Source organism: Salvelinus alpinus, chromosome 3 (assembly GCF_045679555.1).
Source record: "Salvelinus alpinus chromosome 3, SLU_Salpinus.1, whole genome shotgun sequence".
NCBI classification, from domain to species: Eukaryota; Metazoa; Chordata; class Actinopteri; order Salmoniformes; family Salmonidae; genus Salvelinus; species Salvelinus alpinus.
In genome coordinates this window covers 33,394,868-33,410,241 of record NC_092088.1, presented here as the reverse complement: position 1 = coordinate 33,410,241, position 15,374 = coordinate 33,394,868, and the positions used below count along the sequence as shown (strand labels likewise).

At 46.5% G+C, this 15,374-nt stretch overlaps 1 protein-coding gene across 8 annotated transcripts in view; it reads right to left on the bottom strand.

The window, feature by feature from the left end:
• LOC139570580 (actin-binding LIM protein 1-like) overlaps positions 1-15,374 on the bottom strand; it is a 150,037-nt gene that overhangs the window by 25,697 nt on the left and 108,966 nt on the right. For all 8 annotated transcript variants that reach the window (XM_071392550.1, XM_071392547.1, XM_071392551.1 and 5 more), the window contains exons 5-6: positions 4,866-4,992; positions 4,578-4,671 (exon numbers count right to left, since the gene is read on the bottom strand). In XM_071392550.1, coding sequence (XP_071248651.1) covers positions 4,578-4,671; positions 4,866-4,992 — 221 coding nt within the window. The remainder of the gene's footprint in view (positions 1-4,577; positions 4,672-4,865; positions 4,993-15,374) is intronic.

Sequence of the window (15,374 nt, the reverse complement as noted above, 5' to 3'; positions counted from 1 at the left end):
ATAAACAAGGCTAAAGCACTCATGACCCATTAGTGAGGTCCCATACCCAGTAACACTCATTGGCCTGATTTGCATATTGTCTGCAGCAGCTAAGGCCATTCTCAGAGCACAATGTAATCGTGATAATAAAATGACTCCTTAAAAATGACATGTCACCTGTTGCTGCAGAGCATCTGAAAACTTAGAAAGCCACTGGCTGCAAATGAAGGGTCTAATATACCCCATGAATACTCTCTCATTTACTGTCTTGTCAAAACAACTCTGATTTTCAGGGTCACTTCCCTTCAGGTAAAAGTAGGTATTGGAAAAATAGTAAAGGATACACAGAGAGAACAGAACATACTGAAATGTATATCAAACAATAAGACCAGACTAATGCACAAAATAATAATTCAAAAATAAAGAAAACAATATTCAGATTGCAATTTACTTAAAAATATCTATGCCCAGAGAATCACAAACTACATAGTTCACTCACCATATAAATAATGAAATACAATAAAATCTGGAAATAAGTTACTGAACACAAAATCATATACAGTTGAAGTCGGAAGTTTACATACACTTAGGTTGGAGTCATTAAAACTCGTTTTTCAACCACTCCACAAATTTCTTGTTAACAAACTATAGTTTTGGCAAGTCGGTTAGGACATCTACTTTGTGCATGACACAAGTCATTTTTCCAACAATTGTTTCCAGACAGATTATTTCACTTATAATTCACTGTATCACAATTCACATGGGTCAGAAGTTCACACACTCTAAGTTGACTGTGCCTTTAAACAGCTTGGAAAATTCCAGAAAATGATGTAATGGTTTTAGAAGCTTCCGATAGGCTAATTGACATCATTTGAGTCAATTGGAGGTGTTGGAGGTGAAATCAGCCAGGACCTCAGATAAAGATTTGTAGACCTCCACAAGTCTGGCTCATCCTTGGGAGGTACAAAAGTATCTATATCCACAGTAAAATGAGTCCAATATTGGCATAACCTGAAAGGCCGCTCAACAAGGAAGAAGCCACTGCTCCAAAACCGCCATAAAAAAGCCAGACTACTGCACATGGGGACAAAGATCGTACTTTTTGGAGAAATGTCCTCTGGTCTGATGAAACAAGAATAGAACTGTTTGGCCATAATGACCATCGTTATGTTTGGTGGAAAAAGGGGGAAGTTTGCAAGCCGAAGAACATCATCCCAACCGTGAAGCACGGGGGTGGCAGCATCATGTTGTGTGGGTGCTTTGCTGCAGGAGGAAATGGTGCACGTCACAAAATAGATGGCATCATGAGGAGGGAAAATTATGTGGATATATTGAAGCAACATCTCAAGACATCAGTCAGGAAGTTAAAGCTTGGTCGCAAATGGGTCTTCCAAATGGACAATGACCTTAAGCATACTTCCAAAGTTGTGGCAAATGAAGGACAACAAAGTCAAGGTATTGGAGTGTCCATCACAAAGCCCTGACCTCAATCCTATAGAAAATGTGTGGGCAGAACTGAAAAAGCGTGTGCGAGCAAGGGGGCCTACAAACCTGACACAGTTACACCAGCTCTGTCAGGAGGAATCGGCCAAAATTCACCCAACTTATTGTGGTAATTTTTACTAGGATTACATGTCAGGAATTGTGAAAAACTGAGTTTAAATGTACTTGGCTAAGGTGTATGTAAACTTCCGACTTCAACTGTATAAACATGTAATTCTAGTACTTATAGTACCAGTCAAAAGTTTGGACACACCTACTCATTCCATGATTTTTCTAAATGTTTTACTATTTTTTACATTTTAGAATAATACTGAAGACATCAAAACTATGAAATAACACATATGGAATCATGTAGTAACCAAAAAAGTGTTATTATATATTATATTATATATTCGAGATTCTTCAAAGTAGCCACCCTTTGCCTTCATGACAGCTTTGCACACTTGGCATTCTCTCAACCAGTTTCATGAGGTAGTCACCTGGAATGCATTTCAATTAACAGGTGTGCCTTGTTAAAAGTTAATTTGTGGAATTTCTTTCCTTCTTAATGCGTTTGAGCCAATCAGTTGTGTTGTGACAAGGTAGGGTTGGTATACATAAGATTGCCCTATTTGGTAAAAGACCAAGTCCATATTATGGCAAGAGCAGCTCAAATAAGCAAAGAAAAACGACAGTCCATCATTACGTTAGGACATGAAGTTCAGTCAATACGGAAAACTTCAAGAACTTTGAACGTTTCTTCAAGTGCAGTCGCAAAAACCACCAAGCGCTATAATGAAACTGGTTCTCGTAAGGACCGCCACAGGAAAGGAAGACCCAGAGTTACCTCTGCTGCAGAGGATACGTTCATTAGAGTTAACTGCACCTCAGATTGTTGCCCAAATAAATGCTTCACAGAGTTCAAGTAACAGACATCTCAACTGCGTGAATCAGGCCTTCATGATCGAATTGCTGCAAAGAAACCACTACTAAAGGACACCAATAAGAAGAGACTTGCTTGGGCCACCTCTTCTTTTTCTCTGTGCATTCCTGAGAGGATTCTCTTGGTAAGAGCTCTATGTTAGAGTGTATAAGCGCAGATGTATACCCAGATATCAATAGCATAGAGATCCTTGCTAGCTAGCCTCTCTATCTGGGTGCTCTGCTGTCCCCCCACTCGGTTTGGCACGTGGCATCTTGTTTGGGTTTGTCCTTCGTTTAATTACTTGTGACAGTGTACCAACCTGGGTGATACTCGTATTGGTTTGTCCACCGGTACTCTCCCAGTTTTCGTTTAGCCCTCGGGCTCCATGGGATCCTTTGTATGTTTCCCTCTGGCGGACTTGCAGCTCTCCCTGGAGAGTGAGCAACGTGACGCAAGGCACACCACGTTTATCTCCACGGTGAACAAGCTATGCAAAGTAACTAACTTAATGAGAGTTGACCATTGCAGGACTAAGTACTAAGTTGCAAAACACACTTCCCTTACATCCTGCCAACTTGAACCCCAACAAATAAGCAAGAATAAGCTTATACGTGGCGTGAGTTATAGCCGACCCACACATGTAAAGCTAGGACTAAGCTATAAATATGTGTGAGTTCTCGTGCTCTCCCCGCACTGTCACCCAACAGTTATCTGGCCTGCATCGCTTTTGGAGAACGCATGCGCATAGCACGCCTGAAGGGGATGAGGGCCACAGTACAGTCCTCCTCCTCTGATGATTGCATTCCCCCCTCTGGGTGTGGTGCGTCGTCGCAGTGGCACCCCTTCGGCCACTTCTGGCTTCAGTGGTGATCTCACACCGCCATCTCTGGCTGGCACAGTCTAAACTGCCACCGCCAGTTCAGGAAACATTCTTGGAGCTCCCCCTCACGCCAGGTTCACCCTTTGGGGCCAGGGGTTGTCAACATCATACAGCAGACTACAAAACTGTGAGCCCTAACGCTGCACCTTAGAGGAAGTGGAAGTCAGCTCTCCAGCAACGTCTTGATCCCCCTCTTCCGAAACAGCAGGGGCAGGGAAATGGGAGCCAACGTTTTACACCCCGACAGCGCAAGGACAGGGGCCATGACCACACTTACAAGCAGCAGACATGGCTAAAAGGGGTGGGCCTCAGCAGCTCTTTTGATTCGCATTCTCAAAAGTTGCACCATCCCAGAGCCCAACTCAAGAAAGGTCTTGATTTACAAATGCATTTACAGTTGCAGCTGTATGAGAAGGCCTGCAAGACCATGCAAACAAATGGGTAGAAATTGAGAGATTTTAACCATTGTCACGTCCTAGATGATGGAGGTCAAATGTACACCTTTCCCTGAAACACCCACAACACGGTCCCCCGTATTGACTATATTCCCAAGCATCTCCATGCAGTCAGACCTTTGATTTTGTGCCACCAAGGCCACAATAATATACCCCCTCTCTGAATGTCTGAGTGTGACCCCCTCCCCATGGGTTACTGCAGCTAGTGTTGCCAGGACTGCCACTGCCTGGGTGGGGGCACCCTACCGGAATCCCCACCGGCTAGGTACAAGGTCGTCAAGGTTCTCATTAGCAGCTTTGAGAATGTCCTTGTATAGTATACTCTCCCTTTAGGGGGTTTGGCTTTGCAGGACCAACCCTGCCAAGCAGAATCAGAATCTTGAGGGGGCAGTGCTGCTCTAGGTCTCTGACCGCATTTTGGCTGCATACAGGCCACTTACAGCAGGCCCATAAAACAGTTAGGGACTTCTCCTTAGTATCATTCAGGTGGGTGTCTAGGGTATAGGGTTGTGGACCGTTCCATCAATATAGGATCATAAATAAATAAATTAGATAATTTATTTTAAAAAATTCCCCTGTCTTACTCTCCGTCATGTTTGGGTGTTGCTTGTTTTTGTAATATTTGTCGATAAATGTCTTAAGATTTGTTTTGTGTTATTATCCAGATCGAAGGTTATCACTCACCAGATTGTGTAGTACTAATATTTAGTCTAACTTGCCGATATTGAATATTACGTTTTTATCTTGAAGGTGTTCCACATAACTTTGTTCAGTCCGCCATTACCTTTCTCATTACCTTTCTCCTCCTCTCTCTCCTCTCTCATGATGAATGTTAGGTGATTGGTGATTGGCTTACCTCCAGCACTTTGCCTGTGATAAACTGCTGGCATGCCTCGCACTGGACCCCAAAGTGGATCTGGTAGTCCTTCTCACAATAGGGTGCGCCATCCCTGAGCAAAGAGATAGGAGAATACAGAGAGACTGCATTAGAATAGTATAAAATAGAATAGTAGATTTCACTGTGTCTGCAAGTATGTTGTGTGTATAAAATAATAGAATAGTGGATTTTACTTTGTCTGCAAGTACACTGTGTATTTCATTATGTGTGTAAGCATTTCATGTGTATAATAGTTGTTAGACTTACTTGCTGATGTACTCCCCAGTGAGGACTTTTTGACAGGCCTTACACTTAAAGCAGCCCAGGTGCCACTGTCTCTCCAGTGCTAAGAGAGCCTGACCATTCTTAATGTCTCTACCACAGCCCGTACAGCCTGTAAAACACACGCACGCACACACACACAAACAATAGTTTACATCTATTCAAAACCTATACGCTAGATGGTGGCAGAGGCTCAATAGCCATGGCTTATTAATGGGTGCTTCAATCGTCCGTTAAGGTATATTTAAGTGATAATGCCGAGAAGCCTGTGTTTGTTGGATATATTGGCACCAAAGCCCATCTCATTCCTTGTAAAAACAGACGAGAACGGTATAAGGTATGTTGTTCATAGCCTGTTTGGGTTATTTCTAAGTTCACTCGTAATTAGGCTACTGGAAAACAATATTATAACAATGACTTCGTCTCGGGCCTAACACCCGTGCCAATATATCCAACAAACACCGGCTTCTTGGGCATTATCGGGCATTATCACTTAATTACCAAAAGCTTATCCAGGCGATCTACAAAGAAATAAATCACCTCTTCCTAAGCTCCCAGTCATGTCATAGGACCCCAGTGTCATCCCATGACATGTGTGATGACACACCGAGTATAAAGAGCTTGAAATGATGACATGAGGAGAATCAGCATCCCTTATTTATGGCTAACCCTGTATACAGTGGGGCAAAAAAGTATTTAGTCAGCCACCAATTGTGTAAGTTCTCCCACTTAAAAAGATGAGAGAGGCCTGTAATTTTCATCATAGGTACACTTCAACTATGACAGACAAAATGAGAAAAAAAATCCAGAAAATCACATTGTAGGATTTTTAATGAATTTATTTGCAAATTATGGTGGAAAATAAGTATTTGGTCACCTACAAACAAGCAAGATTTCTGGCTCTCACAGACCTGTAACTTCTTCTTTAAGAGGCTCCTCTGTCCTCCACTTGTTACCTGTATTAATGACACCTGTTTGAACTTGTTATCAGTATAAAAGACACCTGTCCACAACCTCAAACAGTCACACTCCAAACTCTACTATGGCCAAGACCAAAGAGCTGTCAAAGGACACCAGAAACACAATTGTAGACCTGCACCAGGCTGGGAAGACTGAATCTGCAATAGGTAAGCAGCTTGGTTTGAAGAAATCAACTGTGGGAGCAATTATTAGGAAATGGAAGACATACAAGACCACTGATAATCTCCCTCGATCTGGGGCTCCACGCAAGATCTCACCCCGTGGGGTCAAAATGATCACAAGAACGGTGAGCAAAAATCTCAGAACCACACGGGGGGACCTAGTGAATGACCTGCAGAGAGCTGGGACCAAAGTAACAAAGCCTACCATCAGTAACACACTACGCCGCCAGGGTTTCAAATCCTGCAGTGCCAGACGTGTCCCCCTGCTTAAGCCAGTACATGTCCAGGCCCGTCTGAAGTTTGCTAGAGAGCATTTGGATGATCCAGAAGAAGATTGGGAGAATGTCATATGGTCAGATGAAACCAAAATATAACTTTTTGGTAAAAACTCAACTCGTCGTGTTTGGAGGACAAAGAATGCTGAGTTGCATCCAAAGAACACCATACCTACTGTGAAGCATGGGGGTGGAAACATCATGCTTTGGGACTGTTGTTCTGCAAAGGGACCAGGACAACTGATCCGTGTAAAGGAAAGAATGAATGGGGCCATGTATCGTGAGATTTTGAGTGAAAACCTCCTTCCATCAGCAAGGGCATTGAAAATAAAACGTGGCTGGGTCTTTCAGCATAACAATGATCCCAAACACACCGCCCGGGCAACGAAGGAGTGGCTTCGTAAGAAGCATTTCAAGGTCCTGGAGTGGCCTAGCCAATCTCCAGATCTAAACCCCATAGAAAATCTTTGGAGGGAGTTGAAAGTCCGTGTTGCCCAGCAACAGCCCCAAAACATCACTGCTCTAGAGGAGATCTGCATGGAGGAATGGGCCAAAATACCAGCAACAGTGTGTGAAAACCTTGTGAAGACTTACAGAAAACATTTGACCTCTGTCATTGCCAACAAAGGGTATATAACAAAGTATTGAGAAACTTTTGTTATTGACCAAATACTTATTTTCCACCATAATTTGCAAATAAATTCATTAAAAATCCTACAATGTGATTTTCTGGATTTTTTTTTCTCATTTTGTCTGTCATAGTTGAAGTGTACCTATGATGAAAATGACAGGCCTCTCTCATCTTTTTAAGTGGGAGAACTTGCACAATTGGTGGCTGACTAAATACTTTTTTGCCCCACTGTATAAGCTAACTGGCAACACAGAGAGAAACCAGGGTCGTGTTCATTTGACACCTAACAGAAGAAAACAAACAAACAGGAAAGCACTGCCTGGACTTGGTACACTCAGCTCTTTTTAAAGTTCCAATGCAGCCTTTTTTAATCTCAATATCAAATCATTTCTGTGTAACAATTCGCTTTATGCATGCCCACTAGCCTATGTATTTCGGAAAAAATTACAGCTAGCCCTTGATTACCGGTATAGCGCACTCATCATCTTTGATACAATAGTCAACTAACAGGGAAAGCATAAATTGTCAGTCAAACAAATCTTATATTTTTATTAGTACCGTTTGTTATATTTTTTTGTTCCATTATAGCCTAAACTCAAATTAGTTCAAGCAAGGTTTTTACAATTGTACGACATGATGGTAGCAGTACAGCTGAGCATTGCTGTGTCCCACTGTGTGCGGCTTCCTCCAAGATCAACTCCATGTTGAGCTTTCACACCTGCACTGGAAAATTTGATGTGAGATTCAACATCACCTCCCATACAAGGGTCTGCAGCTGCCACTTCCAAAGTGATGACTTGATCGAGCCTTTAACTCTCACTGGACGTCGGCTACTCAGGAAGGAAGCTCTCCCCACCCTGTTCCATTGGACTGACTATTCAGTTACAGCGCCAAGACCTGGGATATGGCAAAGGAGAGAGCAACCAACTTATGAGCTGGCTCAGGTGGATGAATGACTTCCTCCACCTGTATCATGATTATTGTTCCGCTGCTGACCTGGCACTGGAGCAAGGCGAAGATCTTCATAAGGAGGTAGAGAAACTGAGGAGACAGGTGGAGGAAATAACTGTCTGTCAGCGATTTCTGTTTGGAGCGATTTTGCTGCCTCCGACACACGGTTCTAGACAAGGTAGGTTATGGTAATGATAATAACTGTAACGTTCGTTCTCCTCCTCTTCTGAGGAGGAGCATGGATCGGACCAAAACGCAGCTTGGGTAGAATACATGTTTGTTTATTTAAAGAAAGACGAAAACGGAAAACTCTTAACAAACTACAAAACAATAAACGACGTAAACAGACCTGAACATGAGAACTTACAGACAACGAAGAACGCACGAACAGGAACAAACTAACAAACGAAACAGTCCCGTGTGGCATAAACACTAACACAGGAACAAAGTCACAAACGAAACAGTCCCGTGTGGCATAAACACTAACACAGGAACAATCACCCACAAACAAACAGTGAGAACAGCCTACCTTAATATGGTTCTCAATCAGAGGAAACGTAAAACACCTGCCCCTGATTGAGAACCATATCAGGCTAATTAACAATGAACCTAAACATAGAAACACATAACATAGAATGCCCACCCCAACTCACGCCCTGACCATACTCAACAGGCTCTAGCTCTGGACGTTGTCCCCACCCCACCATAGTCAATCCCCGCTTCCGTGGCCTCCTCCTAACGGCCACCCTCCATATTAACCCCACTGGATTAAGGGGCAGCACCGGACTAAGGGGCAGCACCGGACTGAGGGGCAGCACCGGACTGAGGGGCAGCACCGGACTGAGGGGCAGCACCGGACTGAGGGGCAGCTCCGGACTGAGGGGCAGCTCCGGACTGAGGGGCAGCTCCGGACTGAGGGGCAGCTCCGGACTGAGGGGCAGCTCCGGACTGAGGGGCAGCTCTGGCTGGTCATGGCTGGCTGACGGCTCTGGCTGGTCATGGCTGGCTGACGGCTCTGGCTGGTCATGGCTGGCTGACGGCTCTGGCTGGTCATGGCTGGCTGACGGCTCTGGCTGGTCATGGCTGGCTGACGGCTCTGGCTGGTCATGGCTGGCTGACGGCTCTGGCTGGTCATGGCTGGCTGACGGCTCTGGCTGGTCATGGCTGGCTGACGGCTCTGGCTGGTCATGGCTGGCTGACGGCTCTGGCTGGTCATGGCTGGCTGACGGGTCTGGCTGGTCATGGCTGGCTGACGGCTCTTGCTGGTCATGGCTGGCTGACGGCTCTGGGTGATCATGGCTGGCTGACGGCTCTGCCTGGTCATGGCTGGCTGACGGCTCATGCTGGTCATGGCTGGCTGACGGCTCTGGCTGGTCATGGCTGGCTGACGGCTCTGGCTGCTCCTGTCTGGCGGGCGGCTCTGGCTGCTCCTGTCTGGCGGGCGGCTCTTACTGCTCCTGTCTGGCGGGCGGCTCTGGCTGCTCCTGTCTGGCGGGCGGCTCTGGCTGCTCCTGTCTGGCGGGCGGCTCTGGCTGCTCCTGTCTGGCGGGCGGCTCTGGCTGCTCCTGTCTGGCGGGCGGCTCTGGGTGCTCCTGTCTGGCGGGCGGCTCTGGCTGCTCCTGTCTGGCGGGCGGCTCTGGCTGCTCCTGTCTGGCGGGCGGCTCTGGCTGCTCCTGTCTGGCGGACGGCTCTAGCGGCTCCTGTCTGGCGGACGGCTCTAGCGGCTCCTGACTGACGGACGGCTCTAGCGGCTCAGGACAGACGGGCGGCTTTGAAGGCTCAGGACAGACGGGCAATTCAGGCGGCTCTGGGCAGACGGGCAGTGCAGGCGGCGCTTGGCAGACGGACAGCTCAGACGGCGTTGGGCAGGCGGGCAGTGCAGGCGACGCTGGGCAGACGGACAGCGCAGACGGCTCTGGGCAGGCAGGCAGCTCAGATAGCGCTGGGCAGACGGCAGACTCTGGCCGGCTGAGGCGCACAGTAGGCCTGGTGCGTGGTGCCGGAACTGGAGGTACCGGGCTAAGGACACGCACCTTAAGGCTAGTGCGGGGAGCAGCAACAGGGCGCACAGGACTCTGGAGACGCACAGGAGGCTTGGTGCGTGGTGCCGGAACTGGTGGTACTGGGCTGGAGACACGCACCACAGGGCGAGTTCGTGGAGGAGGAACAGGGCTCTGGAGACACACTTGAAGCCTGGTGCGTGGTGTTGGCACTGGTGGTACTGGGCTGGGGCGGGGAGGTGGCGCCGGATATACAGGACCGTGCAGGCGTACTGGCTCCCTTGAGCACCGAGCCTGCCCAACCTTACCTGGTTGAATGCTCCCCGTAGCCCGACCAGTGCGGGGAGGTGGAATAACCCGCACTGGGCTGTGTTGGCGAACCGGGGACACCATGCGTAAGGCTGGTGCCATGTATGCCGGCCCGAGGAGACGCACTGGAAACCAGACGCGTTGAGCCGGCTTCATGGCACCTGGCTCAATGCTCAATCTAGCCCGGCCGATACGTGGAGCTGGAATGTACCGAACCGGGCTATGCACACGTACAGGAGACACCGTGCGCTCTTCCGCATAACACGGTGTCTGCCCGTACTCTCGCTCTCCACGGTAAGATCGGGAAGTTGGCGCAGGTCTCCTACCTGACTTCGCCACACTACCCTTTAGCCACCCCCCCCAAGAAATTTTTGGGCTTGACTTACAGGCTTCCTACCGCGTCGTCGTGCTGCCTCCATTCGCCGGTATCCTTCCGCACATTGCTCCATCGAATCCCAGGCGGGCTCCGGCACTCTCCCTGGGTCGACCGACCACCTGTCTATTTCCTCCCAGGTTGTATAGCCCAGATCCTTTTCATGCTGCCAAGCTAGCTCCTCAAAACGCCGCCTCTCTGCTTTCGCTGCCTCCAGCTCAGCTTTGGGGCGGCGATATTCTCCCGGTTGTGCCCAGGGTCCTTCGCTGTCCAGAATTTCCTCCCATGTCCAGAAATCCTGCGATCGCTGCTGCTGCTTTTTCCCACGCTGCTTGGTCCTTGGTTGGTGGGTGATTCTGTAACGTTCGTTCTCCTCCTCGTCTGAGGAGGAGCATGGATCGGACCAAAACGCAGCTTGGGTAGAATACATGTTTGTTTATTAAAGAAAGACGAAAACGGAAAACTCTTAACAAACTACAAAACAATAAACGACGTAAACAGACCTGAACATGAGAACTTACAGACAACGAAGAACGCACGAACAGGAACAAACTAACAAACGAAACAGTCCCGTGTGGTACAAACACTGACACAGGAACAAACTCACAAACGAAACAGTCCCGTGTGGCATAAACACTAACACAGGAACAAACTCACAAACGAAACAGTGAGAACAGCCTACCTTAATATGGTTCTCAATCAGAGGAAACGTAAAACACCTGCCCCTGATTGAGAACCATATCAGGCTAATTAACAATGAACCTAAACATAGAAACGCATAACATAGAATGCCCACCCCAACTCACGCTCTGACCATACTCAACAAATACAAAAACAAGGGAAAACAGGTCAGGAACGTGACAATAACATAGAGAGGATAAAGAGTGCTGCTTTGCTTCTATAAAATGAATAATATGTGGTATCAAAAGGTCATTTAAAACAAGGTCTAACTAGACTGAGACTAAAACTGTGTTGTGGCTTAAGTAGAAACAATGTGTAAAAATAAGCATGCAACTAATTAAGTAAAAACCAACCTAAATAAATGCTTTGTTTAATAAAGGCTTTAAAATGTTTGCACAAAAGCATTGCCTTGATCTTTGTTGTAGGTAACAATAATATTTTATTTTCTCATCATTCCTTAATTTATCTGCATTTGTCTGGTGTTATTTTGTTGCCCCGGTGGCAATAAAAGGATCTTGTGTCTTACGCCTCGATCACACCGACAGTGTCATTGCGTTTTGGTACACCAGAAGTACATTCATTTCCAATGGAACACTGCATTTGCTTTGCAGCATTGCGTTGCAGTGTGTTCTGTGTGGTGCATACTGTACGTTGGATTTATAGAACGTACAGTATGCATCAAATTGTATGCGTCGATGAGTTGACAGAAATGGTAGCAGAATGTGAATTTTTAACTTTCGTGGTACACATATCCAGATGATGCTGCGTACCATTTTGCGTAATGACGCTGTAGGTGTTATTGACGCGTTATATACTCCTGGGTAGTACTTCCCTCTGGAGGCAGTAACAGCACCTAGGATTAGATATCAATTACGTCATTCTCCTCATTCATCATATTTCCCACTTCTGACATATACACTCACCGGCGAGTTTATTAGGTACACCACCCCGTTCACGAAAATGCATCGCATGACAACGAGTTCAGTTTACTTGAGTGGCCTGCACAGTCCCAGACCTCAACCCAATAGAGCATCTTTCGGATGACATAGAACAGGCTGTTTGCAGCATGAATGTACCACCGTCCAATCTGGACCAACATCCCTGTGGAACATTTCCGACACCTTGTAGAATGCCCCAAATCATTCAGGCTGTTCTGGAGGCAAAGAGGGGTCCGACCCAGTACCAGATGGGTGTATCTAATAAACTGGCCAGTGAGTGTAGGTTTGCGAAGTATGCCCACCTAATGGCCTCCCAGAAGCTCATCGAACCGGCATCCCATAACATGGTACGAGTGACCATAACAAGGGCAGCTGCAAAGAGGAATGAGGTCACACTACTTGAATTTACCTTTGCATTTCCTGGTAATGTTAATCATCAAAGCTACAACTGACGTTAGACAAACACAGAAGGGCTAAATGCCACTTTGACAAGCTTGATGCTACTTGAATCTACTTTAATCCATTAAACCAATCACGATAATGGATCTTTCTGGGTTAGGGAGGGAAGATAAATCATAAACCTACAACAGTGAATAATTTCTGCCCTCTGGAGGGTTGATCATTTTAGTTCTAATTTTGCATATTCATGCATCATAATACTTTTTTTTTCTTCATAATACTTTTTTCCTGCAGTCCATATACATGTTTTTCCTTTTCATGACCCATCTTTCACTGAGTCTGAAGTAGAGGGATCTGGCCCACAGATTCAACATCCACCAGTCGACTGTGACGCATCGTGACAACACGGGGCAACTTTCTTTACACAGTTCTTGGGTCAGTGTGTATCTGGATGTCCAAGGAAGCAGTCAAGGCTCACCTGCGAGAGGAATTCAAGGAATACACAGACACACGTGGTGATAGACTGCACAGAGTTGTGTTGCCAAACACAATCTTCTCTCCTGCTTCAGAATGAAGTCCCACTGCACTTTCAAGGCGATGATTGACATGGCACCACATAGTAAAGGGCTGAAACAAAGGTGTTTGCACTGAGGTTCTGTAAGTGACAAGGAGATCCTGAAGCAGTCGGGCATCGTGTCTGTGCTGAAAGCAGGGATGTCCATAATCGTGGACGACTGTGTGCCCTGCAAGGTCCTAAGACCGGCTTTCCTCTCAGAGGTTACAGATGCCAGCAGCAGAAGTGAAGGAGACGCAAGCCATTGCTCGGCTAAGGGTCCATGTGGAGCGACTGATTCACAGAGTGAACGAGCGCAAGCTGTTTGACATGGTCATCCCTCTCACCATCATTGGGCGCATCAACCAGCTCTACACCATTGCCTGCCTCCTCGTCAACTACCGGAATGGGCCCTTGGTCAAAGCACTGGCAAAGGACTAGTGATGCTGTCAATTTCCGTACTATTAGACTGGTAACTGATTGCCCTGTTTTTGCCTCTGCTTCAGTATACAGTGCATTCGGAAAGTATTCAGACCCCTTCACTTACTCCATTTTGCTAAAAAAAAATATGATTTTTATTTCACCTTATTTAACCAGGTAGACTAGTTGAGAACAAGTTCTCATTTACAACTGCAACCTGGCCAAGATAAAGCAAAGCAGTTCGAAACATACAACAACAGAGTTACACATAGAATAAACAAACATACAGTCAATAATACAGTTGAAAAGGTCTATATACAGTGTGTGCAAATTAGGTAAGATAAGGGAGGTGAGGCAATAAATAGGCCATGGTGGCGAAGTAATTACAATATAACAATTAAACAATGGAGTGATAGATGTGCAGAATATGAATGTGCAAGTAGAGATAATGGGGTGGAAAGGAGCAAGATAGGTAGATAAATAAATAAAGTATGGGGATGAGGTAGTTGGATGGGGTATTTACAGATGTGCTATGTAGAGGTGCAGTGATCTGCGAGCTGCTCTGACAGCTGGTGCTTAAAGCTAATGAGGGAGATATGAGTCTCCAGCTTCAGTGATTTTTGCAGTTCGTTCCAGTCAATGGCACCAGAGAACTGGAAGGAAAGGCGGCCAAAGTAGGAATTGGCTTTGGGGGTGACCAGTGAGATATACCTGCTGGTGCGTGTGCTACGGGTGGATGCTGCTATGGTGACTAGTGAGCTGAGATAAGGTGGGGCTTTACCTAGCAAAGACTTGTAGATGACCTGGAAACAGTAGGTTTGGCGACGAGTATGAAGCGATGGCCAGCCAACGAGAGAGTACAGGTCAGTGGTGGGTAGTATATGGGGCTTTGGTGACAAAACGGATGGCACTGTGATAGACTGCATCCAATTTGTTGAGTAGAGTGTTGGAGGCTATTTTGTAAATGACATCGCCGAAGTCGAGGATCGGTAGGATGGTCAGTTTTACGAGGGTATGTTTGGCAGCATGAGTGAAGGATGCTTTGTTGTGAAATAGGAAGTTGATTCTAGATTTAATTTTGAATTGGAGATGCTCAATGTGAATCTGGAACGAGAGTTTACAGTCTAACCAGACATCTAGGTATTTGTAGTTGTCCAGAGTAGTGATGCTGGATGGGCGGGCAGGTGCGGGCAGCGATCGGTTGAAGAGCATGCATTTAGTTTTACTTGCATTTAAGAGCAGTTGGAGGCCACGGAAGGAGAGTTGTATGGCATTGACGTTTGTCTGGAGGTTAGTTAAGTATCAAAAGAAGGGCCAGAAGTATACATAATTGTGTCGTCTGCGTAGAGGTGGATCAGAGAATCACCAGCAGCAAGGGCGACATCATTGATGTATACAGAGAAGAGAGTCGGCCCGAGAATTGAACCCCGTGGCACTCCCATAGAGACTGCCAGAGGTCCGGAGAACAGGCCCTCCGATTTGACACACTGAACTCTGTTTGAGAAGTAGTTGGTGAACCAGGCGAGGCAGTCATTTGAGAAACCAAGGCTGTTGAGTCTGCCGATAAGAATGTTGTGATTGACAGAGTCGAAAGCTTTGGCTAGGTCGATGAATATGGCTGCACAGTAATGTCTCTTATCGATGGCGGTTATGATATCGTTTAGGACCTTGAGCTTGGCTGAGGTGCACCTGTGACCAGCACTGAAACCAGATGGCATAGCGGAGAAAGTACGGTGGGATTCGAAATGGTCGGTAATCTGTTTGTTAACCTGGCTTTCGAAGACCTTAGAAAGGCAGGGTAGGACATATACAGTGGGGAGAA